The following is a 27,931-nucleotide window of genomic DNA, read 5'->3' as shown; positions in this document are numbered from 1 at the left end:
AAAGGAAGAGGACAGCGAAGAAGAATTTCTCTCGACGTCACTTCCTGCCGAGACTTCGCGGGGTCACGTGATGTTGTATTAGCTCGCTGACTCTGCTATGTTTGTCGTTTGTGCTAACCTTTTAGAAATGCTAAATTTCTCGCTTGTGTCGCTTTATTGTGGTGGAGGGACGCCCTGCAGCTGTCCGCAGACCCGTTTTTATCGAGGCTCGTCGAGGAGTTTGACGGTAAAAACGCCCGCTGTCGGCCTGCACGTCACGTGACCAGCATGCGGCTGAGCGTTTGATAAAAAGATGGCGTGAGCGCGGCGGAGCGAAGAGGACAACAAACCCCAACTGCTGATCGCTGCCGACCGCGAGCCGGAGCGCCCGTTCAGCTGTCAAGTAAGTTGACTGCAGCGCGGGAGCTGATTTAACACCGACACCTCCGGTCGTTGACGACGCAAAGTTGTGCTGATACTTTACGGAAATGTTAAAATTGTTTATTTGCTATTTGAGGCTGGGTTAACGTTAACGCTAGCTCGCTCCGCGTTGCTAACGTTAGCTAGCGACAGCAATGACACAGTGCGCGAGAGCCCCGTCAACAACATCACAACAATGCGAGGGGCAGTTAGCTAACGCACCTGCCGTGCCCCGCAGCTGTGGATTAGGTCGGGAAGGACACGCTGTGACACCCAGGTGAAGGTGGTGTTTTGTAAACTCGGTGTTACCGCTGTGTGAGCGTGCTAACGTCATTTATTAGGAACTCGTTATCAAGATCAGGCAGCACCAACGTAACGAGCTAGCTTAAAAACTCGTTGCGTTTCACACAAAACGTACACTTTAACTCAACGAGGGACTAAGTTGGAAGAAAACAAGCAACCCTCAGTTATTAAATGCACGTTCACATGTGTGGGATACAAACGGGAACAACGTTTAAAGCTTCTGACATTTGTGAGAACAAGTAAGTCTCCGTGGTTACCGTTACTAACATTTAACAGATTTCTCTCCTAATCTTGTAGCTGCCGAGTGTTTGCCAGTAGCCATGTTAGCTTCCCTCTGTTAGTTCGTAAATGCGTAGCTAAACGTTGCCTGTCGTGTCACTGACATGAATGTGAAAGTGTCTTTGAGTTCAGTGCGTTAGCTTTCGGTTAGTGAGCAAGCTAGCAGAGCTAAGCTGTGTCACCCTGGTCCAAGCAGGCCAGTTCCTCTGGTGCGACGGTGTCCAGTCGAGTGTGAGCAACCGCGAATTAACGTCAGCTTTATTGGCCGTTGACATGTTTGTTCCGATTCTGCATCGTTGGTGTTGTGTTTTTAATATAATTATTAACCAGCTGAGCTAACGAGGAGTCGAGGGGCGGCGGGAGGGGGGGGGGGAGCTACGTTGAGTCAGAGGGAGCAGGAAGTTGAACGGCACAGTGGGGCAAACACGTGTTTTGTTTTGGGTCACTTTGGAGCAAGTCTCGAACCGGAGCGGTTGTGGAGACGTTGCTCTGGGACATGGATCATTTATATTCTTCTGTCGTTAACCTCGATTTTAACTGAATGAAGTTATCACAGTGTTAACTTGCATTTTTTTGTATTTTCATTTTTTCGGGCGTGCGGTGCAGGAGGAGACACAGCGAGGTGAACTTTGAATATTTTAGTTTGGATCAGATTGAAATAACTTCACCTGTGTGTTTTTTAAAGGTTGATATTTATATAACGGATGTAAAAACGTATCGCTGGCTTATTTTTCATCTGAAAACGGGGTTTTGACTTTCAGTGGCATTCAGTTTTTGATACCACACGTGTGCTATACATGTGGGTTGTAATTGTGATTTTTAGTGCATACATTTCGTTGTGATCACATTATTGTATTAGTTGTACTTTGTAAACATTACCGTTGCATGTATTCATTCATTGCTGTTGAAATCAACGGGATGCAGGACATGGATTTTTTTTGTGTGCCAATACTGATAACCAATAATTGTCTTCTACTAATGAATGATTTAACATTTTTGGCTTTTAAAAAGACCATAACTGGTAGTTTATACACGCCTGAAGGTGAGACCGACCATGTTACCGTGAGCAAAGATGGATGATTAAATATTTCATCGCTCTGATAAGATTTGCTGTGTTAAAACTCACTTTTTCCCTCCTCCCTGAACCCTAAAGAAGTCTGGTCTCTGCGTTTGTTTATTCGTGGACTGAAACCATTTTTCAAGATGTGAAAAGCCATTTGCTTGTGTCGGATTTGATAAAACATTTAATTTATTGTCTATCTCTTGCATCCTCTGACATTTAATCTATTAGATTTTATGATTATCGACGTGCTTGTGTTTGTTAGCGATGTCTGGTTCATCCAGTTGTTCAAGCAGAGATGAGTCTTTTTGGAAACACTTGACAAAAAGCAACTTAATTTGGGAATAAGCAGGCAGTGTAACCTTGAACTCCCAACTGTGTCATTATGTTGTGAAAAGTTTAGAGTTTGTTGAAAATGGCACAAGACTGTGAAGTTCTCTCATGATATGTCACCGCACGTTTGAATTTAAAATTGAGTCGTATCTGCATAAAGTTAATGTTTTTATGCTACATTATCCTAAAGCTGTATTAAACATCTTCACATTTCTTTATTTGAAGTGGTTACAGACAGCTTTTACCCCCTAGTGTTTCCTGATGGTAATTATTGTTGACACTGCTGTTGCAAAGACAAAAAAGATTGTGTCTGTTTTCCTTTTCCGTCGTAAATAACAAGAACACAGGACATAATGTTATTTTATTCAATCATTTAGTCTTTAATAGAAATGGTTCACCAGTTAAACTAACTTTTCCCGGGTGTGCATTCAATATTCACCTCATAGTGAAGCGTAAAAATGTTTCTATTACCAGTTATAGATGAGATAAAACTTTATTAATCCAGAAGGATATTCTTGAATCTCAATGGAAATTTAATCTAATATCATGTACAATAAACTAAAGTTGGATATTCACATTTGAGAAACTAGAAACTGCAAATTATCTGGAAATTTTTGTGTGAAATGTAACATGTACATTCATTTTCTATCAAAATTGATGGGATGTATTTTCTGTTGACGCTAACCATTTTTATTTAAGAACAAATATTGTCGGCACTGTAAACGATAGACATTAACGTAAGGACACGTACGTTTGTCTTGCAGATGGATCCTGGACAGGATTTACTTCTCGCTGCCCTGAGTGAGAGCGGCATTTGCCCAAATGATATTGGCCTGTTTGACGTTGATGCTCAGGATGTTGCACAGCCCTCTACAACCCAGCAAGTAAGATTAAATTCTGCTCTTGTTCTAGACGAGATTTATTGATATTTTCATAGTTAACGTTCTGTTTTCTGTTCCTCTTCCAGTCTATCTCCATCAGTGCCCTGGATGTTGGTGTGGGCACGGAGTCAATGGACGTTGTTCGAACGGAGCCTCCAGCTCCAGTCCCTATAGTTACTATCAGGGTGAGATTACAGAACATTAACTTAATTAATTATTGAAGACACAATGTGATAACGCTCCTAATGCTTTGTCTTGTGGTATTAAAATCCATTTTTCTCTCTGCCTAATGTCTCCAACAGCACAAACCTCAGCCATCAACCACCACGTTTGTCTTAAATCAGCTGAATCAGTTGCCGTCACTTGGAGCTACTGTGACCAAACAATCAGCCGCAAACAATATCAAACACACCATAACTGTCACCAAGGTGGTCCATGTTGCTAACTCAGCCCTGCGAGGTTCCTCGACCCCCTCCTCCACAAGTATTCCTGCTTCAGTGTCCACAGTCGTGCCTTCAAACAGAGATCAGGTACATTTGTGGAAAACATCTTTTCCTTCCTCAAAATCTCAGACTCGTGGTGAAATGAGAGGACAGCGCAGAAGTATTTCTGTTGGTTTTGCTCATCATACGTTGTAATTTTCTTTTTTAGCAGATTCAGTTGAAAGACCTCCTTCGGACCGGCAATGTGAAGACAGGTCCAAAGGGCAACAGTCTGATGGAGCTCATGAAGCTGAAGCCTCCACCTGACATCACTACACCAGTAGCAACAGCAACTGCGACAGGTCATTTATTGATATTGTTTGGTTTAATTTGAATGTGCAATTAGATGTGTTTGTTTTTTTATTCATTAGAGCTGAGGACTATTAATATCTTCTATTTCCAATTAATATTAAGTAAGCAGATGTGATAAATGGTTTTAATCACTCCCATTTTGGGAATCTTATAAGATATTTATTGAGGTTTTAGGAGAATAAACATAATGAGCTAAAAGCTGTAGGGTTTGGTGTTAATTCTTCGAGGGCTCTGCTCTCCAGATGTGTCTTCCAGGTTTTTCAGTTAGTTGATGATATCATAAATATTTCTGGTTCAAATCACAGCAGAGAGCATTTGGGACTTTCCGTTTATGTTTAGAGCAAAGCGGTCCTTACTCTTCATATGAGGCCGAATAAAAGGAAAATATCACTTTAAAATAAAGAGAAAATTATGGTTTAATGTGTCTTGTGTGTTACAGCTCTGACTATTTTAAACGTTTTAATGAAGCTGAGGGCCCTCTCCGATCCACTTTCTTTATTAGTTTAAAACATTAAAACTTAATGAGAATTTCTTCCGCTCCCCCCATACATGCTGAAGACTACCCATAACCCCCCCCCTCACCTACCTAAGAATCATGTTGGTCACTTCTCTCCTGTAAGGACATTATGGACATGTATGTGCACACTTTCTCTCCCAAACTGTACAAAGTTCTTTATGGTTTCTCTCTCTTCTCTTCCTTCTTTCTCTCTCTCTTTCTTTTTTTTTTTTGTTACTGTTCCGTATGCTTATTTACCTAAAATGTAAAAACTGGATGGCGGAGAAAAATGATACTGCCTTTGCCTTTATGACATTTACTGCCATACCTAAATAAAGAATAATAATATGAAATCCTACAAGTGGCCTCAACACAAGAAAATTCTTAAAACTGAAGACATAAAAGCTTTTACTAGCTCCAAAAAAAAAAAAAAACTTAATGAGAATTTCTAAACTGCTCTCAGTCTGATCTGCATCTATTTTAATAAATGTGCTACCTAACAATTATTTTAATACTCAATTTTCGTACACAATGTGTATGAAAATGATGAAAAACGGACATAATCATTTCCTTTAGTCAAATCAGCAGTCCATAATCCAAAGTTATTGAGTTAATTATCACATTACACGAATAAAAGCATCACTCATGAGCTAATTCTCACATTTAAGAGGCTTTGAAAGGTAATGTTTGTCATTTGTGCATACATTTTATTGGAATTGATTTATTTTCTGTAACTGCGGCTCTAAAATCCACAGTGACATTAACTAAATAATGAGATGGTGGAATAACCAAGCTGAGATTCAGCAGTCTCCTCAAAACAATCGAAAATTCAAACATTGGTCAGAAACCTGAACTGTTTCAGCAACATCTCTGGTCTCTTCTGGTGTTTCAGGTGAAATGAACAACGGAGTCAAGAAAGAAGTTTTGGGGAAAGATGCTGCCAGGATCTGGATTAATGACAACATTAAAATGCACAACTTCACACATCCTCTGGTAAATATTATTTCACTGTAACAGAAAGATGCTGAATTCTGCTAAATGTCAGCATGTTAAAGACCGTTTCAGGAGATGTTTATAATCAGAAGGATATTGTGAGAACATGGTGTCTCATTATGTTGATGCATCTACAGAAACTCCCAGGGATGAAGGAGGAAGACGAGCCTGAGGAGGAAGAGGAAGATGAGTTGGGTCACGCAGAAACATACGCGGAGTACATGCCAATGAAATGTAAGTGTGACTGCTGCTACGAACTATTATTTTCATTGTTAATTATCTTCGGATTATCTTAATCGATTGGTTGTTTTGTTTATAAAATGTTGATCAGTGTTTCCCAAAGCCCAAGATGACGTCCTCAGATGTCTTGTTTGATCCACGACCCAAAAATATTCAGTTTAAAGAATTAAAAAAACACATGAGGCCAGTCAATGAATATAAAGGTTAGCTGTAAGTATATGTAACAGCGAGGTGTGGACATATATTTATTCACCAAGCCACTGTGAGAACAATTGCAGAGCAGTGCTGTGCTGAGGCCTAATGAAAATGGACGGAGTGATAACAGTCGTGCACTGCATCAGTCCTGATCGATGGCTCCCAAATCAAACAAACTCAGCCTGCTGTTGTTAATGTCCTGATCCACTGACCAGTCACTTTGTCATTGCAGTAAAAGTTGGTCTGCGGCATCCTGACCCTGTGGTGGAGACCAGTTCCCTGTCCAGTGTCAATCCTCCAGACGTTTGGTACAGAATGTCCATCCCAGAAGAAACTATCGACCGTGGCTGCCTGTCTGCGCTGCAGCTGGAAGCCATCACGTACGCTTCTCAGGTACGGAAATAAAAGAGTAGATTGAAATAATAAAATGTGCAAAAAGTAAATGATTTTGTGTTTCACAGATCAGCGGAAAACAAAATGTATCTCTAAAAACTGCATTTAATATTTAATTTTATGTTTTGCTGTACTTTTTACTTGAATTGTGTTTTTTATCTTGGTTATTTTTCCCAGATTTCATTTGCAATGTGTCTTGAATGAAGTGCCCTGTAAATAAAATGTTTATTTTTTTTAAACAGTAAATTAATTCAATTTAGTCATACTTGAGTAAAGATATTGTATTAAAATATTACTTTGATAAAAGTGGAAGTCACTCATATGAATAGTACTTGAGTAAAAGTCTTAAGTATATCTAATATCAGATACTTTAAGTATCAAAAGTAAGTTAAACACATTTTTACATCGTCAATCTGGCCGATCATCAACCTGGCCGATTATCAGATCGGGTATTTTTATCTGATTGCCAATAAAATAATTTGATTTAAAACAGCATTACTTTGGGCCTGATGTAGCATATAATCTGCAAAGTAACTTCAGTCATCAAATAAATGTAGTGGAGTGGAAATAAAGTACTAGAAATTACAAATACTCAGGAAAAGTAGCCCCCCAAAAGTACAGTACTAGATTAACTATACTTGGATGCCTTTCACCACAGAAACGAATCAAATGAGTCAAACTAAAATACATTTTAGAGTGAAGCTGACGCTGTGTGTCTTCTGGTTCTTGCAGCAACATGAGACATTCCTCCCCGGTGGTGATCGAGCTGCGTATTTGATTGGCGATGGAGCTGGTGTGGGGAAAGGCCGGACCATTGCAGGGGTCATCTATGAGAATTACCTGTTAGGCAGGAAGAGATCACTTTGGTAAATACTCAGAATCGATTAGATATTATATTTAAAACACAGAATTACAATCTGTTACCTTCCAAATAGATATACAGAATTACCTCCACTGTATCACTTATATTTTCTCCTCTTCTGTTCAGGTTCAGTGTCTCAAATGACTTAAAGTACGACGCTGAAAGGGATTTAAGAGACATCGGAGCCAAAAACATCCAGGTTCACTCACTGAACAAGGTAAGACACGTTCATGATACAAGGATGAACACAATAAGAGGAGTTTACTGGCTTCATTATGTCAACGTGTGACTCAATTCCACTTTTACATTTACAGTTCAAATATGGAAAAATCTCTTCGAAACACAATGGGAGTGTGAAGAAAGGTGTGATATTCGCCACCTACTCTTCCTTGATAGGAGAGAGCCAATCAGGAGGGAAGTACAAGACCAGATTTCAGCAGCTCCTCCACTGGTGCGGGGAGGACTTTGACGGAGTCGTATCCTTTCAAGGGGACATCAGTTCTTAGAAAAGATGATCTCAGGAAATCATGACTGCTTTGCTATATTAAGGGAAGTCACCTCAGGTGAATAGGGTCACATTTAAACTCGTACTGTTTTCTGAAACCGTACGAGTTTATGTTCAAATAAGCAAAAAGTCATCATCTCATCTAATATGGGTCATTAATTTCACAGTTTTAAACGTTTCTGAACTAATTTCTGACGTCATCAGCTCAAACTGGTTTTTTGATTCTGACAGTTTGCTTCTTCGTTCAGGCTTCGTTCAACAGAGCGGGGCTCCGTCATTTTATTATCACATCAAACTGCTAAATGATGAAATGAATTTAACGACTTGTGGTTATATTGCAGTAATCTGCCCACACTTGTTTTTGGTACAATCTGCCCAGACTTGCTTTATTGTTTTGTAAGGCTATTGTCAGAAATTAGTTCAGTAATGTTTGTGTTGTGATATAACGTTTATTTCGCTAAGGAGCTAATATTTAAATTTTGCCCGACACCAAGAACAAGATGACATCATATAGATAGGTATCGGACAAAGATTGAAAAAGTAGAAGTTTCTACTTTATTTCTTTAAAAAATTCCATGAGCTTAACTCGGAGGTTCATTGTTGGTTGGTGACCCAGATGCAATCATTTGCATTTGGGCCGTAAAAACACCTAAATGTGTGTTTTGGACACTTTGTTTCCACTAGTCTCAGAGAAGACACGTTGTCTTTACTGAATCTAGGTTATTTAGATCCTTGTAGACCTTTTTAAGAAGTGTGATGACTTTCCTCAACCAGATGTCTTTAGATTGTCTATGACGAGTGTCACAAAGCCAAAAATGTGTGTCCAGTCGGTTCATCCAAACCCACAAAAACTGGACTTGCAGTGTTGGAACTGCAGAACAAACTCCCCAAAGCTCGGGTCGTGTATGCAAGTGCTACAGGTCAGTAGACAGAATCACATGAGATCTGCTTTTTGAATGGATTGTCAGTCTCAATGGTAAATTCTGTGAAATGTACCTTTTCCATGTTAGGTGCCTCTGAACCGCGAAATATGGCCTATATGAATCGTTTGGGCATCTGGGGCCCCAAAACTCCCTTCAGAGAATTTGGCAACTTTATCCAAGCTGTTGAGCGCAGGTAAATGTCTCTCTTAGCAGGTGAAACAACTTTTCACAAAAGAAAATCAACTGAAAGCTTGACGGGCGGCGAGTGGAACAAGTCTCAATGTTTGTTTTTTACTTTCAGAGGTGTTGGCGCCATGGAGATCGTCGCTATGGACATGAAACTGAGGGGGATGTACATCGCGAGGCAGTTGAGTTTCACAGGTGTGACTTTCAAGATCGAGGAGGTTCCCCTGTCTCAGAAATACATCCACATGTACAACAAATCAGTGAGGCTGGTAAGCACATAAAAATAAGTGTATATACATTTATTTGAAGCTTATAAGTTAAGTAAATTAATTAATTATGTTCTCCTGCTTCTCCCAGTGGGTGAGTGCACGTGAGAAGTTCCAGCAGGCTGCGAACCTGATGGACGCGGAGCAGCGCATGAAGAAGTCCATGTGGGGCCAGTTCTGGTCGGCTCACCAGAGGTTCTTCAAATACCTCTGCATCGCCTCTAAAGTCCGCAGAGTGGTCCAGCTCGCCAGAGAGGAGGTCCAGAACGGAAAGGTGGGACTATTGTTGAAATATAACAAGATTTAAGGCTGCGGATTTAATTGAATTAAGATTATGATCTCGTTTATATACTCTCAGATCTTGTGTGAAGCTCTCAATCCCAGCAACACTACAACACTACAAAGACTTTGACCTGTAACCTGAGCCCAAGATACTCAGGTCCTCGTGCTTTGTTACACAAAAGCTACTCAGTGCTTTCTTGAAACACCTCTTGATGTGTTGGCTATCCTAAAGTTACACACGCCTAACAGTTAGTTGTTCATCAGGGTCCTCGTTGTGTAAAATACTGACGAGCTGTTTCATCTGCAGTGTGTGGTGATCGGTCTTCAGTCCACTGGAGAAGCAAGAACACTGGAGGCTCTGGAGGAAGGAGGAGGAGAGCTCAATGACTTTGTGTCGACTGCAAAGTACGGACAGGCTGAAGATGATTTCTCTCACACGTACATTCTCCTGTTTATGATTGTGTGTCACAGTAACAAATTGTGTTTGTTGCAGGGGTGTGCTGCAGTCCCTGATTGAGAAGCACTTTCCAGCTCCTGACAGACAGAAGCTGTACAGCCTGTTGGGTATCGACCTCTCAGCCAAGAAGACGCCCTCTCCCTGTGACACGGCAGCACAGCAAGAACAGAAGGGCAAGAAAAGAAAAGGTAATAAAGCCCTTAAGATAATGATGAACTTATTTAAACTGAGTCTGTCATTTCTGTTCAAACATTATTCACTTCACTCTCTGATCATGTTTCCAGGTTCAGAGGTCAAAAAGCAGCAGCAGAAGAAGAAGCCTCGCAAGCATGGCGGTCTGTCAGGTACCAGCTCCGAGGAGAGCCAATCAGAGGAGTCAGACAGAGAGTCCGGTAAAGACAGCGACGACAGCTTCAAGTCCATCAGCTCGGCGGATGAAGACGATGATTTCAACCCATTCAGAGACGAGTCTGGTGACGATGGGGAAGACGGTGAGACTTCGAGGAAGGTTGTCAAAGTTAAATGAATATTTTTATATCCAACTCAGTGCTAACAGCAACACCTTTATGTCTTCATCAGATCCATGGCTCATCAGAAAAGAACCAAAGAAAGGGAAAGAGAAGAAGAAGAAAAAGAGAAGGAGGAGTATCGATCCAGACTCCATTCAAAGTGCCTTGTTAGCCTCCGGGCTGGGCTCCACCAGGCCTGCTTTCACTGCCCCTGTTAACCCCCCCAGCGCACCTGCGATAGGTGAGCATGTTACCACACGGCAGAGCAGAATTACAACACTCTGATTGAGCCGTCTGACAGTTAATGAATGTCGTGTTTTTACTTGTTCTTAAGTCAAGGCAGAGAGTCAGGATAGCTTCGTAACAGGAGACGACGCAGTGGAGCACGCCCAGAAAATGAAGAGAGAACTGCTGGATCAGCTCGAGGAGGTCGCCGAAGAGCTGCCGCCCAACACTCTGGACGAGCTCATCGATGAACTGGGGGGACCTGAAAATGTAGCTGAGGTATGAAAACATATTCTTATGTAGCTTAAAGGGTTTATTTTTTTGTTGTAGTGTCTGTTTTTTTTTAAAGCGGACTCAGATTTTTGTTTGTGTCTCAACTCACTTCTGTTTCTTCAACTGTGCTTCAGATGACTGGCCGCAAAGGTCGCGTGGTCAGTAATGACGATGGCAGCATCACGTATGAATCTCGCTCTGAGCTGGACGTCCCGGTGGAAATCCTGAATCTCACAGAGAAGCAGAGGTTCATGGATGGAGAGAAGGTAAACAAAAGTTATTGTGTAATTTGAATCATTAGTCATTATTCAATCATTTCACACCCAAAGTTCAATTCATTTGGCCCAAGGGATTAATATTTATAGCTCGGCAGCAGCTTTTCAGGTGGTCTCAACCCTGGTTGTTTAGTCCACAACAGCCAAATTTACAGGTTTCCTATCAGCCTAAAAGCTTCAGTGTGAAAGCACCTCGTAACAAACCAGTTTGCTTCAAGGAATCAGGCTCATAATCTGTGTTACTGTGTACGGCCAACGGAGCGATTTAATTTGCCGCTGGCTGATCTAAAAATCTTTGGACAGAGCTGACGGACTTTATGTCTTTAATGTCTTTCTTTTCCTTTCCATCCAGAACATTGCCATCATCTCAGAAGCTGCCAGCTCAGGTATCTCGCTGCAGGCTGATCGTCGAGTGAAGAACCAGCGACGGAGAGTCCACATGACACTGGAGCTGCCGTGGAGCGCAGACAGAGCGATACAGCAGTTCGGTCAGTAGATATTAATGCTTGCGGTCCTTCTCAAATCGATCATCCTGTTGCACGTATTTCATGTAAATAAATGAAGAAATAAACCGAACCTTCTGCTTTTGTTTGTTTGGTCACAGGGAGAACTCACAGGTCGAACCAGGTCACAGCTCCAGAATATGTCTTCCTCATATCAGAGCTGGCAGGAGAGCAGAGATTTGCTTCCATTGTAGCCAAAAGACTAGAGAGCCTGGTGAGAACTAACTGAATGTATAATCATCAGCATTTGTTGTCTTTGAATTTGTGAAAAGGTAATTAACTGTTACGTTCCTGTTGTACAGGGAGCTCTAACTCACGGAGACAGAAGAGCAACAGAAACTCGAGATCTGAGCAGGTTTAATTTTGACAACAAAGTAAGTACATCAAGCTTTTGTGAGTGGTTCTTATAGATTTATTTATTTGCAGTAACTCACTCACGTTTATCTTTGCTACAGTATGGCAGAAACGCTCTGGAAATTGTGATGAAGTCTATCGTAAAGCTCGACTCTCCGTTAGTGTCTCCGCCCTCTGAATTTAAAGGTGATTTCTTCAAAGGTATGACTTGTGTTAGATTACTGTATTGACTTCTGTATTGTTGTTTTTTTATCAATCAATGGTCATCTCTGCCTCTGAGTGATAAAAATATATTTCTTCTATAGAAATTCAAAAAGGATTAATAGGTGTGGGCCTCATCAATGTGGAGGACAGATCTGGCACGCTCTCACTGGACAAAGGTGATTTTTAAATTGTTAAAAGTTGTGACATTGCTGTTAAATGTGTGTTCCCCTGAATCTAATGTATGCTCTTTGTTGCTGCTACAGACTACAACAACATTGGGAAGTTCCTGAACCGTATTTTGGGCATGGAGGTCCACCAGCAGAACGCCTTGTTCCAGTACTTCGCTGACACACTGGGAGCAGTCATCCAGGAGGCCAAGAAGAATGGCAGATACGACATGGGCATTCTTGGTAAGTCGGTCATTATTCGCACTGTTATTTTCCCACAGTTTTCACAAATGCAGAAGCTAAACTGGGACAGAGGGCCTTTGTTTAATCTTTAAGGTATCAACTGTGAGTAAAATCTTTGTCTCCATGTCATTTATTAGATCTGGGCTCTGGTGATGAGAAGGTGAAGAAGGTGGACTGCAGGAAGTTCCTCACACCGGGCTATACCACATCTGGACATGTTGAGCTCTACACTGTATGTTCATTTTTATTTAAACACCATTCTGACCTCCCTGTTCTCTTGTGAGATATGGTTGGATCGCAGCAGCATTACCTGACTTTGTACCTGTGTGTCTCATCACAGGTGAGTGTGGAGAGGGGGATGTCCTGGGAGGAGGCGACGCATGCTTGGGCAGAACAGAACGGACCAGATGATGGCTTCTATGTACAGGTACGAGAAGGCTGAGGGTGTTTCTCACTTGTACCACTTTTTTAAACACCGATAAAACTACGATTTCCTCTTTTCACGTTGACAGGAGACAAGTTTGCCTTTCTGTTTTTTTTTTTTTTCCTCATCAGACTTCATCCAGAAGATGTTAAACTTGTTTATAAAAGTCTTAATCAATAGTATTTCTGAATTAGACACATCGTGTTTTTTTTTTTTCTGGAGCTAACAGAAGTCGCTGAGGAGTGGGACATCTCACTTCTTTCTGATCTCCGATGAGTTGCAGCTGTGCAGTACCGATCAGACAGCCGACTAAATCCTGCACAAAGCTCCTAATAAAAAAAATCATTTTAGCCATTGCAAAGATTATTATTTTAAAACGGGACTAGGATTTATCTCCACCTTTTTTTCGTGGCAGAATTTGCATCGTGATGACCCGTGATGTTGGTAATGTAAAAATGTACCAAGATCGTCCTGCGACTTACAAGAAGCCCATGAACGGTTACACACAGTTGACAACAATAACGATTATTATTATATTGCCAATTAATCATCATCTTAATTTGTCTATCGACCAGTTGTTTTGTCTGTAAAATGTCTGAAAATGGTAAAAGATGTCGATCGTGTTTCCCGAAGCCCAAGATGTCGTCCTCAAATGTCTTCTGTCCACAACACGAAGATATTCAGTTCACTGTCAGAGAGGAAGAAAGAAACCATTAGACCTTTTTAATATAAAAGTCAGTGTTCATAGAGCCACAGAAGACATAAAATACACCTGTTTCTCAGACTCAGAAGTGCTGTCTGTGCTGAGTAAACAGATCTGTATATTAAACATCAGTGGAGTGAAAAGACCCTTCAAGTCCAACATGCATTTCATTTTCAGATGAGGAACAACAAGAAAACCGCCATCCTGGTCAAAGAGGTGAACACCAAGAAGAGGCTGTTCCTGGTGTACCGGCCGAACACGGGCCGACAGCTCAAACTGGAGACGTACGCAGACATCAAGAAGAAGTTTAAAAAGGTTACACAACATTCCTTATTGAGCTTGACATGAGAAGAACATTTAATGATTTACATGGTGAATCACGACTTTTATTTTTGCCCTGTTAGGTCTTATCAGAAGACGCCAAGCAGCACTGGACTGACCAGTACAAGTCGTCAGCACTTATCTGCTCTCATGCGTATTGGTACGTGCATTTTAGATCTGTTAAATGTTTAGTCTGTTTATATCTTTCATTTTTCTCTGTCAACAGTCTCATAAAAACGCCAACAATGAATGTGTCTAATAACAGGTATCGTGTGTGTGTGTATCAAATCCTGATAAATCTTCTTCAGTTGTTGTCAAAAATATTAAAAACACATCAGTGAGTCACACTGTAGTTCCTTTAATGCAGTGAACACACACAATGTAGTTTATTTTGACTTAATCCCACACACACCGTCCTGCTGCCACATACACTCACTAGATCATCAAATGTGGATTAATCCACCGCTGAAAATAGTCCACAACAAATGCACTATTTCCTCCTGTTTGAGTGATTTAATTACTAAAGTGAGCAGCTGTTAAAAACGTATATCTCAGCCCTTTTAAAAATGTAGCTATGTATTTAAAGATTTACTTCAGTTGCTTCAGGGTAAGTCAGAAATTACTAAGGTTCGGGATTTGTTGACACTTAAAAAATGCAGAATATCACCAGCTTTATCCTTTTAAGCCTCGCCGTGACATAAATCATTCATCTTAGAATATGTTTTATTCCATCTTGTATTGTAAATGGTTATTTAATCTTGCTGTTTGTGTGTTATTCTGCCCACAGGCGGGGGAACTGTAAGAAGGCGTCGGTGGGTCTGCAGTGTGAAGTCGGACTTCGGTGCAGGACGTACTTTGTTCTGTGTGGCTCGGTGCTCAGCGTGTGGAACGAGGTGGAGCTGGTGCTCACTCCCGTCAGTGGAGCCAATGTGAAGGTGCAGATAGTCCGCCTCAGAACAGAAGATGGACAGAGGATAGTTGGTAAGTTGAAAGACGGCTACTCCTTAAGAAATTGTTTGACACTTTGGGAAACATGCTAAGGTGATTGCTTTCCGAGAGCTGGATGAAAAGATCGATCTTGCCTCTAAATCCTCATGATCCCCTTTTGAAACGTAAGGCCACTTTCAGCTCCCTTCATCGTTCCCTGTCCGAGGCAACATGTTCAGAATGTCTGCAGGTCTTAAAAACTTAAAAGCATTGAATTGATTTCCCTCTAAAAAGGCCCTTAGAGGGCATTAAAAAGTTTTTCTGTCAGATGATGTAAGACATTTATAAACTAAAAGCGAGATCCAGATTTTATTTTGTGGAGTTAAGAATCAACTTACAAAAAGAGCCTTTGTGAGTCTGATTCCCAACTCATCAAATATTGCTCCGAGCAGCGCTGATTTACTTTTCCATCGCCAGTTTTACTGCGCTGAATTCAGCTGAGCTGCGCCAGCGATGAACCTGGTCTGGAGTAGGGCCAAGCGGCGCCCGCCCCACCTCAAAACAGACTGCGTAACATGCACCATCTCCCCCTCAAAGAAGTGTGTGTTGATACTCAGCTTGTGTCTGTGCAGGAAACCTGAGAGAGGTTTTTAAAAGTCTATGTGTTCAGCTCTCAGTACTTTTGTAGCTTCTAACTGAATCTCTTTAGTTTCTCTCGTCCTGTTTGTTCTTTCAGTCAGCTGTTGAGTTTTACTGTTTCATCGTGTTCACTTTCAGCTGTTTCAGGAATCATGTTTAGTTATCAGTTGTAGAAAAAACATTTTTGTAAATGAAATAATGGAGCCACTTTTCTAAGCAGTTGATTATTTGATAGCACTGTGGGGATGGAGACAAGCGCGTCATTGGTTTAAGACGCACCTTCAAGCAGGCAACTCAGTTGTGGTGGAAATGCCAATCCCTGCCGCACCGAGTCAAACCGAGTAGAGCCAGGCCGGCAGATGTGATGGAAAAACGGCAAAAGACTTTTTCCCACAAGCTTAAATTATGAAAGAAGCAGCTGCAAAACAACCGCACAGTGACTTGTTTCACTATCAGAATTTGATCCATTTGGTCCGATAACATTTGGAAAGACTAGAAGAGCAAGATTAAATAACTTTATTCCCAATCAAGTTAGCGGAGGCCTAAACCAAAAGGTAGCCGGCGAGATACTGATCCTACTTTTGATTTCATTAAACAGAATTGAATGATCAGAGTTTCCAGCTTCATTTTTAGCGTACAGACATGACAGTGGGATTGATCTTCTCCTCTCACGCTCACCACAAAGTGAATCAGCTATTTCCCAAAATATCAAACCCTTTCCTTTTAATTTGTGCTGTAAATGTCAACGTCTTCGGTCTCACAGGCTCGTCTCTTTCATCCACAGGACTGATCATTCCAGCGAACTGTGTGTCTGCATTAATTAACAAGCTGTCAACATCGGACCAGAGCCAGCAGCTCGCTGTGCAGGAGCAGCAGAAACGGCAGCAGCTCCACCCTCAGAGTTTCAGTCATGCACCCAACACATAGTGAGGTGGACCGCTCGGCTTCATGGGCATCGATCCCATCTCCACCCCCTTCGAGTTCACATCCCGGTCTGAAGGGATCTGACTCATCAGTCTCTCTGCACTGCAGGCTCCAGGACCGCTGTCCCTCTTGTTCTGCACCCTCACGCCCCCCTAATGTCTCTGAGGGTCGGAGGTGTCACACCGAGCTGTGATGATCCTCAGATGTAAAGCCGTGGTTGTACAGAGAAAAGATTTCAGGGTTTCCTTTTTTTTTTTTTTTTTAAATCTCCAGAGACTCTTGTTCTCACCTAGAGAGATTTGACGGGTGACGTTTTGTCCTCTGACATTCAGAGTGAAAAGATTTGTTGATATATTGATCGAGTTGAAACCTTTAGAGGGCGTGTTGGCCTGTGGCTGTCGAGTTCTCCGCTCCTCACCCACGCTTTAAGATGTTTAGTCCGGACTACCTGGTATGAAGCAAAGACTTTCTCTTGGTTCAGATCAAAGGTGGAGGAGACAAAGACCAGCATGTCTTTGAAAGTCTGAGATCTAAATAATAAAAATCAGAATTGGGGGAAAAACAAAAAAGTCTGAGAACTACCTTGATTCAATAAAGGGGAAATCCACCAATTTGACACATTACAGTGTGTTTACAGTTCTTGGAGTACGACTGTGTGGAAACGGCAGTATGAAGTCTTATGTGGCTCCAGAGGGAGCTGCCTCTGTTGCATTGTGGGTAATGCACACCAGGTTTGGAAATGGAAGAAAAATGCGTGGACTAAAAAAGGTGACGTGCGGCTAAACAGTCACTAAAATATGTTCCTGAAAACATTTTAGGAGAGAAGTCGACAATGAACAGGATCGTGGTTCAGATTTGATCAGCACTGCCTTGATTTACAGAAGGCTGTGCAAAAAACCTGGAGATCCTTTCAAAGTAAAGCACATAATGAGAATAAACAGCTATGTATCTCACGGACGGAAGTTTTTTCCAGGTACTCGATTACTCCGTCCTGTGTGAACAGCAGGAAGTGGTCACGAGTGTTACTAAACTATCCGTAATGAGTCCAACTGTGTTGTAGGAGTGCAGTGTTTTCAAAACCTGGCGCCCACATTACCCACAGTGCGTCTTTGCAAACTCACAGGCAGCTTCCTCTGGAGCCACAACGGGCTTTATACTACACTTCTCACATACACAGTAGTAACTCCCCAAGACCTGTAAACACACTTGAATGTGATAAATGTGCGGATTTACCCTTTAACAAGAGGACATTTAATGCTTAAATACAATCTGATATTAATATATGATGGAAACTGTCAGTCGGTTGCTCCTCTGACATGATTCAGCACTAATGTAGAGAGAGAGTCGGTTCTTTGACGTAGAAGAAGTGATGCAGAACTTCAGTTCCTGATTTTCTGTGTTCGCTCACAAAGACGAAGCCCAAAAATGTCTTCATTGTGAGAATCCACAAACATCGTAATCAGACCAGTTTGTCTTTCTCTTTCCTTCTTTCTTTTTTGCACATGGCTCTCACATTGATTAAAGTTACTTTTATTTTAGTAACGTAACATTAAAGGATACATTCACAGTTTTTCAAGCCTGTCTTGTAGCGCTGCACGATGCGGTTACAGATATTTTTGCTGAAAAAACAATTAAAATCCTGATGATGTGACATTTATTGGGGTCTGGACAAAAACAAAAATGTCCTCTTAGATCTGGAGAAGAAAAGTATTTGGCCCGGGGCGTCTCTGCAGATCTACAGGACTTCAGTATGATGCTGTTTGTCACACATTTTGTTATTTCTTATTGAAAAAAATTTAGCTTTTTGAGGAATTAATCGTCCAGCTCTCATTTTTCTTCTGTAATTATTCCTCTGGTTCATACTGACCCTGAAGAGATGGAGGACAAAATCCACTGTCCTCTTGTATAAAACAAACTCACTGCGACGCTCCAGCAATCTGAGATAGACAAATGAAGTGGATATCTTTTATGGTTAAATTATTTTAATACAAAATTCCCTCTTAATGTTTCCGCGTTTAGCTGAAGTTGAGGGACAAAGTTAAAAACATGATTCGTCTCAGACTGCTGAAGCCTCGTATTGACGCGAGATTAACTACATTTTTTACACAGAATGAGGCCGGTGACACACTGAGAAGAAGGCATCTCTAAGTGGCTGGTTTGAACAGGAGGAATGACAGGAATCCTAACCCGGTTCAGTGTTTTTAAGACCGACTGAACGGATCGTTTAACAGCAGGGAGTTTTGTCACATTTGCCTCAGTATCGGTACAAACAGCTGCTGCAGTCAGGCGCCTTAAACAAAGCACTGGTGGAAAAAAAAATTGGTTATTTTAGTGTCTGTTCTCCGGAGGTTTCTATTTAAAGAAAAATGTTTCCCAAAGATAAATATTGAAACGGTAAGATTGTGTAACCAGGCATTTCTCTTCAGACGTTTCCTCACAAATGAAGCAGTGGTCACACTTTAACTTTAAGATCCCTTTTAATAATAAATGGTTTGAAGCACACTGTAGCCATAACTGCTCGCATGAAGACGTGTTTTACATTATTACAACTGTATTTTTCTTTGTCATTCATTAGGAGCATCCAGTTAGAGTTGCCAACAAGAGGGGTTATGTTGGACAAAAACTTAAAGGAACAGTTCTCCCAAAACTGAAAAGTCAGTCATCACCTCCTCCCCCACGTGCTGATGGAAAGTCAGGTGAAAGTTCATAGTCCACAAAACATTTCTGGAGCTTCACAGCAAAACAGCGTTGCAGCATTCTGCTAAACAACTGAAGCAGCTGAAGGCCATCAAGACGTAAAATGGCTCCACACAGCTTATCTAGCGTAATCCAACTGTCTAGAAGCCCTGAGATCCCAAATTGATTTGAAAATACATTGTTGCACCTTTTTTTTAAACTGAAATCTTCACCTCGACTGCGCATCAACGTGTAAACAACGTTTTTCAGATCAATTTGGGATCTCTGGGCTTCTGGAGGAGCTGTGGCGCCATTTTGTTTGTTTTCTCTTGCCCCTTCTTGAAATAAAAATGATTATTTAGACCCTTGATGTGCTGTTGAGCTCCTGCACCCTCACACTTTTAGCTCAACAGCGACAGTGAAGACTTCAGCTTTTAAAAAAGGGTGTAAATAACGTCTTTTCTAACCGATTTGGGATCTCGGGGCTTTCTGGAGACTTGGATTATGCCTGACCAAGTCTCCAGCTACTTCAGTTGTTGAGCAGAATGCTGCAACGCTGTCTTGCTGTGAATCTCCACAAATGTTTTGTGGATGACGAAACTTCACCTGACTTTCCATCAGCGTGGAGGGGAGGAGATGATGACGGAGTTTACATGTTGGGGTGAACCGTTCCTTTAAAACTACTGTTACAGTGAGTTACAAACCATTTATTAAATGTTTAGTACCACTCATAAAACGGGGCTTCAAGTGTTCCTGAAAATGTTGCACATTTAAAACCACCTTTGGTCTTTACCTCGATGTCAGGTGTGATGTCTGTGACGCTAACTGTCATCCAAAGGAGAGGAAACAGATATTTACAATAAAGCAGCCAAGGAAGTGTGAGAACTGTGAAATGCATGTCCGTGTTAAAGACCATCACATTTTGATTTTTAAACAGGTTTCAGAGCCGGTTTCTGCAGCGCTGTGCTCTGCTCAGATGTTAATCTTTTTTCTTCTTTTTTTTTTTATTTTGTGGCATTTTTAAATGGACTTCTGCTCAGGGGTTAAACTCGTACAAAGACCCTCTTTGGAAAAACAAAAAGTATCTGAGATGCATGACCATAACTCGAATGCTCCTTCTATACCTCTGCTCAGTGATGTCGCTCTGTGGCTCTGTGGTTAGCTGTGTTTACAGTCCTCACAGCACGTGTGTCTCTCTGATTCCTCCGCTTTCTCCAGCCGAGTTGTAATTAAAATGGACGATCGCTTCTGTTGAGTAGTTGTACCTCCTCAGCCTCCTCCTCAGTCCTATACTGCATCGTACTAGATCTGCACTGGAAGGTTCAGACCAAAGTCTGCACACGTGAGCTGATAATTAAAGTCGACCTGTGGATTAGTTCATGTTGTTAGCTGTGTTTTCTCTTCTGCTCTTGACTGATGCGTTCAGAAACAAGTAAAAAAAAAGTAGGAAGAAGTCTTTGTATCATACCAATGTGCATTTTGTACACTTTGTAAAAGGATCAGAACTGAGATTCTCCCTGCAGCACATCTCAAACTGTCGGACAGAATTGGAAGTCACGTCTCTGAACTTGAATGTCCACCGATCTATAAACAAACGGCTCGGTTTTTATTTCGTCTTTCGGGACGTCGTGTACCGGGCTGCAGACTTGGTAACTTTGTTTTTGAATGCCACAGCAGATCGTCTCCTCTGAAGTCGAATAACACTTGAAGGACTTGTTGTTTTTTTTGTTTTGTTTTTTTTGTTTTTTCCTTTTATCGTTGCACGAGTTGCACTACTGACAGAGTTGTACAAATATTCAACATGACCTGTACATGGATGAGTGCAATGCTCAATAAAGCTTGGTATACTTCTACCTCCTGGTGCTTTTGTTTGTGATACAGAGCTACAACCTGCCTCCTGACACATATATAACATACACATTTACATGTACTGTATATACTGTAAACTACGGGTCCGCTGATTATTGTCTATTTAATCAGAATGCAGATTAAATAAATTAATTTAAAAATGTGCTGCTATGGTTCTGATGCAGCCTGTGATCTGCAAAGTAACTGAACTTCTCAAATGTTATGAGTATAAAGTAGCAGAAATGGAAACATTTGAGGTAAGTACAGTACTCAAGTACATGTATTTAGTTACATGCCACCGCTGTGTATTGTTTGCACTGCTGGAGCTAAAATAAAAACACTTCTTCTGAAGCAGTTTTTTGTTAAACTGGTACTTTTACTTGAGTAAATGATCTGAATACTTCAGTAAAAGTAAAGATATCGTGTTTAAACATTACTTTAGTGGTAGTACTCGGGTAACAATCTTAAAATATCTGATATTAAACGTACTTAATTATCAAAAGTACAAGTAAAAGTAAATGATACATATGTTTACATGTATCTACTGTATACTATGGGTCGATCGATTATTGGATCAAATATATCTAATTAAAATTGTAATCTGTAATCTGCAGAGTAATAGTAACTAAAGTTATCGAATAAATGTAGTGGAGTGGTATAAAATGTAATCTTCTAAGGGTGAGTACAGTACTCAAGTAAATGTATTTAGTTACATGCCACCACTGTGTATTGTTTGTATTGTTGGAGCTGAAAAACAATTGAATTAATCATTAAAAATGCTTTTTTTGTTGTTGTACTGGTACTTTTAACGAAGTACATGATCTGAATACTTCTCCCACAACTGACCATGTTTATTTACTGTGTATAATATACGTTTTGGATCTGATTTGTGTCTACTGTGTGTTATTTGTACTTTGAGCGCTGAAAAACAAGAATTAAAAATCAAAACATGTTCATCTTTTGTGATGTTCTGGTACTTTCACTTAAATAAATGATCTGAATACTTCTTCCACTGCTGCTTTTTGCCAATTTCATAATGAAACTACATAAAATACACATATTTTTGCTTATTTTTTTTAATTAAAGCTGTTGATTTACTGCACATTTACCAACACACATCTTGTGTCTTGTGTCTGCTCCTTTGTGTGTGTGTGTGGGGGGGGGGTTGTCCTCTCACACCAGAGGCCCTCAGGTCAGGACACTGGGACACTGGGGGGGCCAGGATTGGGCCAAAGCTCCCACCATGTGGCCTGATGGGACAAACTGAGGGTTTAACTGGACTCCTGCTCATCTCCTCTGCTCAGTGGGAGAGGAGCCACATGCCCTCCTAAAAAAAAAAAAAAACAGGAGTGGATCCTCCTGCTTATCTTTCTCCTCTTTATTCATGTTAAAACTACAGATTCTCATGTGAAGCAATGGATGCGCCCCCACAGACAAAGACAGGTATCTGCAAACTGCTTCCAGCTGCTTTCTCTCTCTTTTCTCTTTCTTCTTCTTTTTCCTCTCAGAAAGACTCACACTTTGACACAACAAAGACATTTTTCCACTTCAACACTAACTCATCCGGGTTAATGTGAGTCTTCACCTCTGGGCACGTTCACCCGGGCGGACACGGTTACCGACTTTACAAAAAAAAAACACAATTTTCTGACTTAAATGTAACGTAATGTAATGTATGAAGGAGACTTCAGCAATGTGAGGAGGGAAAAAGTCAAACGCGACATTTGAGCACTTTTTTTTCTAAACACTGCCTTTTTTTTTAAATTAAAAAGTCGTGTTTAAAGTCCACTTTTCCCGGCGGGTCGCTGAGTAAATCTGCGAAACCGTGTGTGAAATCCGTCCCTTTCTGCTGGAAATCACGTTTTAACCGTGTTTTTTCCCCCCTACATGATAAACCCGCAATGGATAGTATCAGTGTTAGAAAGCATAGTGGGTGTCAATATAAAGTGACGGCCATATTTGCCGGTGCCGCTGTTGTAAACAAAAAGTGAGAGACAGACGCTTCACTGAATTTCGGGTCATTTTTATTTCTTTAATTTACAATGTCTCTGGGAATGTCTTATAAACCCAATGTCCATCAGCACATTCCGGGAACTTCTGGGAACCAGGGTAAGGAGAAAAAACGGGGGGAAATCAAAGTATCCGTCCGTTAAATCGAGTGTTAAATTCGGGGTCTCGGAGAATACCTGGAGAAAGACCGTGTCTGTAGTTTTTGTCCAGTTATATATATAGGGTCAGATCCTGGGAGCTAGGCTAATTCATATCCGCCATTATTACTAATGTAAAAGAGCGCCATCCGCGATATCAGTCGGCCGAGAAACACGGCCGGGATGCGAGGCGAGGAGGCGGCGGTTCGTAAAATGCGATTCTCCGTCGTCCCGGGTCCTGGTCCCGCCGGGTGGGAGCCGTTACGCGGTGACAAAAATGTATCACTTGTGTCTTCTTGAGCCAGCCTTGTTCCGTTTCCTCCATGATGCTCCTCGGTCGGAGCTGCTGATTGATCTGCCTCTCAGCTTTTTTATGACTCTTCGAGGACATCTCGCGTCGGAGGGTGAATATTACAGCCGAACAAAGCAGCAGGGGAGCGGCGTGAGGGGAGGACAAAACCCTCACCAGACTCCGTTCGCTTTTGTGGGAATTTAAGGGATTTTAGCGAGCGCGAAAACTTTTCTGTTTGGATGAGTCCGGTGTTGCCTAACTTTGGGCCAACAAAGTAAAAAAATATATGTATTGAAATGATTTATTGATTAGTCGATTTAAAAAACAAAACAAAGAACAATGATGTGTTGGAGTATTACAGTCGAACAAAGCAGCAGGGGAGCAGCAGCGTGAGGGAGGACAAAACCTCACCAGACTCCATTCATTTTTATGGAAATTTAAGGATTGAACAGAAAAACTTTGTTAGGATGGCACCAGTGTTGCCTTATTTTTGGGTCAACTATTAATCGACTAGTTGATTTAAAAAAAAAAAAAAAAAAAAAAAAAACTGAGGGAGGACAAAACCCTCACCAGACTCCGTTCATTTTTGTGGGAATTTAAGGGATTTTTAGCAAGCGCGAAAACTTTTCTGTTTGGATGAGTCCGGTGTTGCCTAACTTTGGGCCAACAAAGTAAAAAAATATATGTATTGAAATGATTTATTGATTAGTCGATTTAAAAAACAAAACAAAGAACAATGATGTGTTGGTGTATTACAGTCGAACAAAGCAGCAGGGGAGCAGCGTGAGGGGAGGACAAAACCTCACCAGACTCCATTCATTTTTATGGTCATTTAAGGATTGAACAGAAAAACTTTCTGTTAGGATGGCACCAGTGTTGCTTTATTTTTGGGCCAACTATTAATCGACTAGTTGATTAAAAAAAAAAAAACACTGAGGAGGACAAAACCCTCACCAGACTCCGTTCACTTTTGTGGGAATTTAAGGGATTTAAGCAAGCGCGAAAACTTTTCTGTTTGGATGAGTCCGGTGTTGCCTAACTTTGGGCCAACAACATAAAAAAATATATGTATTGAAATGATTTATTGATTAGTCGATTTAAAAAACAAAACAAAGAACAATGATGTGTTGGAGTATTACAGTCGAACAAAGCAGCAGGGGAGCAGCGTGAGGGGAGGACAAAACCTCACCAGACTCCATTCATTTTTATGGTGATTTAAGGATTGAACAGAAAAACTTTCTGTTAGGATGGCACCAGTGTTGCCTTATTTTTGGGCCAACTATTAATCGACCAGTTGATTTAAAAAAAATAATAAAAAAAACTGAGGGAGGACAAAACCCTCACCAGACTCCGTTCATTTTTATGGGAATTTAAGGATTGTAACTTCTGACTCAAGTGTTGCCTAACGTTGGGCCAACAAAATACAAAAAAAAGTATATTGAAACTATTTATTGATTAGTCGATTTAAAAAAAAAAGGGGAAGAATGTGGTGGAGGTTGAGTATAACAGTCGAACAAAGCAGCAGGGGAGCAGTGTGAGGGGAGGACAAACCCTCACCAGACTCTGTTCACTTTTGTGGGAATTTAAGGATTTCAACAACTTAATCTAAAGCGAAAACTTTTCTGTTTGGATGATTCCAACGTTGCCTTATTTTTTAGAAACTTATTGATCGATTAGTTGATTTAAAAAAAAATTGAATGATAATGTGTTGGAGATTGAATATTACAGCCGAACAAAATACAGGAGTAAGGTTAAAAAGTTAACCACTGGCAACTAAAAACCCAGTGGCAATTAATCGCTTGAGTCGATTTATCAAGCATAAGGCCAAGCATGCTCTGGTTTGCAGTATCTTAATTGTGAGGATTTACTCTTATGAAATATCTACCTATTTCTCCCTCAAAAAAAGCTATTTGAAGATGTACCTTGGGTCCTGAGACGGTATCTTTCAGTGTATATTTTATTGTCTAAATAATTAAAAAAGTAATGAATAGATATATTGATAAAGAATAAAGATGTTAGTTGCAGCCCTTGTAAATGTAGATGTGGCTGTTTCGGTCCTCCTGGTCTTGACTCATGACATCTTGTGTTTTCTGAACAGTTGGAAGCCTCCAGTCTCCCTCAGCAGCTAACCTGGCCACGTTGCAGCAGTCCTACAGGCCGCTTCTGAGCGACTATGGACCTCCATCTCTGGGATTCTCACAGGTAACTGAAATTAAACTGACACAGACTGAACCACACAGGCATTTCATCAAGCTTCTACCTGTTTGAATAGAAACACATGGACTTTTACTTGTAGTGGAGTATTTTCACTGGGTAGGATTCCTACTTTTTCTTCACCCAAAAAATGAAAATTCAGTCACTATCTACTCACCTCCATGCTGATAGAAAGTAGCGTGAAGTTTCATAGTCTTCAAAACATTCACGACAAAACATCTTTGCAACATTCTCCTAAACAACTGAAGTAGTTGGAGACTTGTTTTAAAATAACAAACAATTAAATGATAAAATGGTGTGCAACATTTTATGTTGGAGGTTGAATATTACAGATGAACAAAACAGCAGGGGCGAACAAAATCACACCAGACTCTGTTCATTATTATGGAAATTTAAGGGTTTGCGCAACTTAATCTAAAGCAAAAACTTTTTTTTAGGATGATTCCTTTATTGATTTATTTTTGACCCAACAAAATGAAAAGTTAAGGGTCTGCAACTACTACTTAAGTGTAATTGATTTAAAAATTAAACGATAAAATCAATTGATTAGTCTGCTATAATTTTCTTCTCCGACCGAAAGAAGGGGAGCAACGACGGTGGTGGACAAAACCTAACCAGACTCTGTTCATTTTTATGTGAATTTAAGGGTTTTAGCAACTTCACCGTCAGTTGAAACGTTTTAGGATGATTCCAGGTTTACCTTCTTTAATGCAGGATTGCCACTTTTACTACACATAAATGAAAATTCAGTCATAATCTTCTCAGCCCATGCTGATGGAAAGTCGGGTGAAGTTTTGTAGTCTTCAAAACATTCACAGCAAAACAGCATTTCAGCATTCTCCTAAGTGAAGCAGCTGGAGACTTGTTTAAAACGTAAAAGAACAACTGGAAAAAGAATAAGAAAATGACCCTTGACGCACGGTCAAGCTTGTGCAACCACCAGCTACTTCAGTTGTTTAGCAGAATGCTGCAACGCTGTTTTGCTGCGAAACTACGAAACTTCACCTGACTTTCCATCAACATGGAGGTGAGGAGATAATGACTGAATTTTCATTTTTGGGTGAACTGTTCCTTTAATTAAAGGTTCTGAAAACGACTTTCACCAGTGATCCACATGACTGGGATCAATAAATTAGATTAAATAATGTGATTAAAAAAGTGTCTGTTCTTTCCAGCTTTCATTTTGCTGTCAGATTGTTAACACATTAATATTTTACATTGCTTATTTTCTGTATTGAAGGCGACGCTCCTTCTGTTCTCGCTGAAATATTATCAGGATTAAGAGTGTCTTCTGCATCTACAGAGCCCAGTGTGAACTGTGTTGAACCTGGCTTATCTTGTTCTGTTTGCTCGATGTTCAGGGCTCCTCCGGTAGTCAAGTGCCTCAGAACAAATATGCAGAGCTGCTGGCCATCATCGAAGAGCTCGGAAAGGAGATCAGGCCCACGTATGCTGGAAGTAAGAGTGCAATGGAGAGACTGAAAAGAGGTAAGTGTAAACCTTCATATGCAGAACAGTTCCAGTGCAAAACATACAGTGTGGCTGCGGGTGATTCAGAGTTTGTTAATCTAAATTATATTTGCCTTTCTTCAAAGGAATAATCCACGCCAGAGGGTTGGTGCGCGAGTGCTTGGCTGAGACGGAGAGAAACGCCAGGTCCTAGCTGCAAGCACACACTCCTCCCTGCAAGAAGAGCTAACAGCGTGTGTCTCATGAAACAAAATAAATAACTTGCATGGCATTTCCTTCGACAAGAGGAAGTAAATGAACAAAGGATGGAAAAAGCAAGCTCCTAGAGAGAAAAAAAAACACAATTCATGACTCCTGACGGTTCTGCAGGATCATTTAAATCATGTGTGGGTTATTGGAATTCAATTGAGAGGGTATCATGTGTTTTTATGCCCCACTTTTGGGATCTTAGTTTTCAACTTCATATTTAAAACGTTGATTTATGCATGCGAACGGGCCCGCGGGTTAATCTTAGACAGTGCATGGCTTGTACAGGGGTAGATGGAGAAGACTTCTTCTTTTTGATAGAATTTGGTCTGTTTTTCAGACCCCTATAACACACGTGACTGAGTGAGTGAGGGACAGAAATGTGCCAAATGCATCAGTTCATTCGTGTTGAGGTTGGTTTTGGTATTAAAAAAAGGAAAATGCTGTTACTTGCATCTTTGTATGTATTTATTACTCAGTGTAATAAATTGTATTTTCAA

General features: G+C 40.8%; 1 protein-coding gene across 9 annotated transcripts; it reads left to right on the top strand.

The window, feature by feature from the left end:
- Positions 1 to 55: 55 nt before the first annotated feature.
- On the top strand, positions 56 to 27,931 carry sbno1 (strawberry notch homolog 1; the record flags this gene model as incomplete). 9 transcript variants are annotated; one of them, XM_084383505.1, is made up of 34 exons in its annotated part: positions 3,139 to 3,258; positions 3,342 to 3,440; positions 3,558 to 3,785; positions 3,907 to 4,039; positions 5,438 to 5,538; positions 5,676 to 5,772; positions 6,206 to 6,366; positions 7,099 to 7,232; positions 7,355 to 7,445; positions 7,543 to 7,704; positions 8,518 to 8,653; positions 8,744 to 8,849; positions 8,958 to 9,111; positions 9,200 to 9,382; positions 9,698 to 9,795; positions 9,884 to 10,035; positions 10,132 to 10,338; positions 10,427 to 10,597; positions 10,691 to 10,860; positions 10,989 to 11,120; positions 11,482 to 11,617; positions 11,734 to 11,846; positions 11,935 to 12,006; positions 12,088 to 12,187; positions 12,292 to 12,366; positions 12,454 to 12,600; positions 12,738 to 12,832; positions 12,941 to 13,027; positions 13,905 to 14,042; positions 14,132 to 14,208; positions 14,836 to 15,029; positions 25,600 to 25,703; positions 27,077 to 27,203; positions 27,311 to 27,931. In XM_084383505.1, 34 exons carry the CDS (start codon positions 3,139 to 3,141, stop codon positions 27,376 to 27,378), a joined length of 4,368 nt encoding a protein of 1,455 aa, XP_084239631.1. In that variant the 3' UTR covers positions 27,379 to 27,931. The 9 variants fall into 9 exon arrangements, with proteins under 9 accessions (XP_084239624.1, XP_084239625.1, XP_084239623.1 ...); XM_084383498.1 differs by lacking the exons at positions 25,600 to 25,703; positions 27,077 to 27,203; positions 27,311 to 27,931 and adding exons at positions 56 to 382; positions 16,399 to 21,067; XM_084383499.1 differs by lacking the exons at positions 25,600 to 25,703; positions 27,077 to 27,203; positions 27,311 to 27,931 and adding exons at positions 424 to 676; positions 16,399 to 21,067.

This window comes from Pagrus pagrus (genome assembly GCF_965226575.1).
Source record: "Pagrus pagrus genome assembly, chromosome: 19".
Lineage (NCBI taxonomy): Eukaryota > Metazoa > Chordata > Actinopteri > Spariformes > Sparidae > Pagrus > Pagrus pagrus.
The sequence above is the reverse complement of the archived record's forward strand: the minus strand, read 5'-3'. Positions and strand labels throughout refer to the sequence as shown.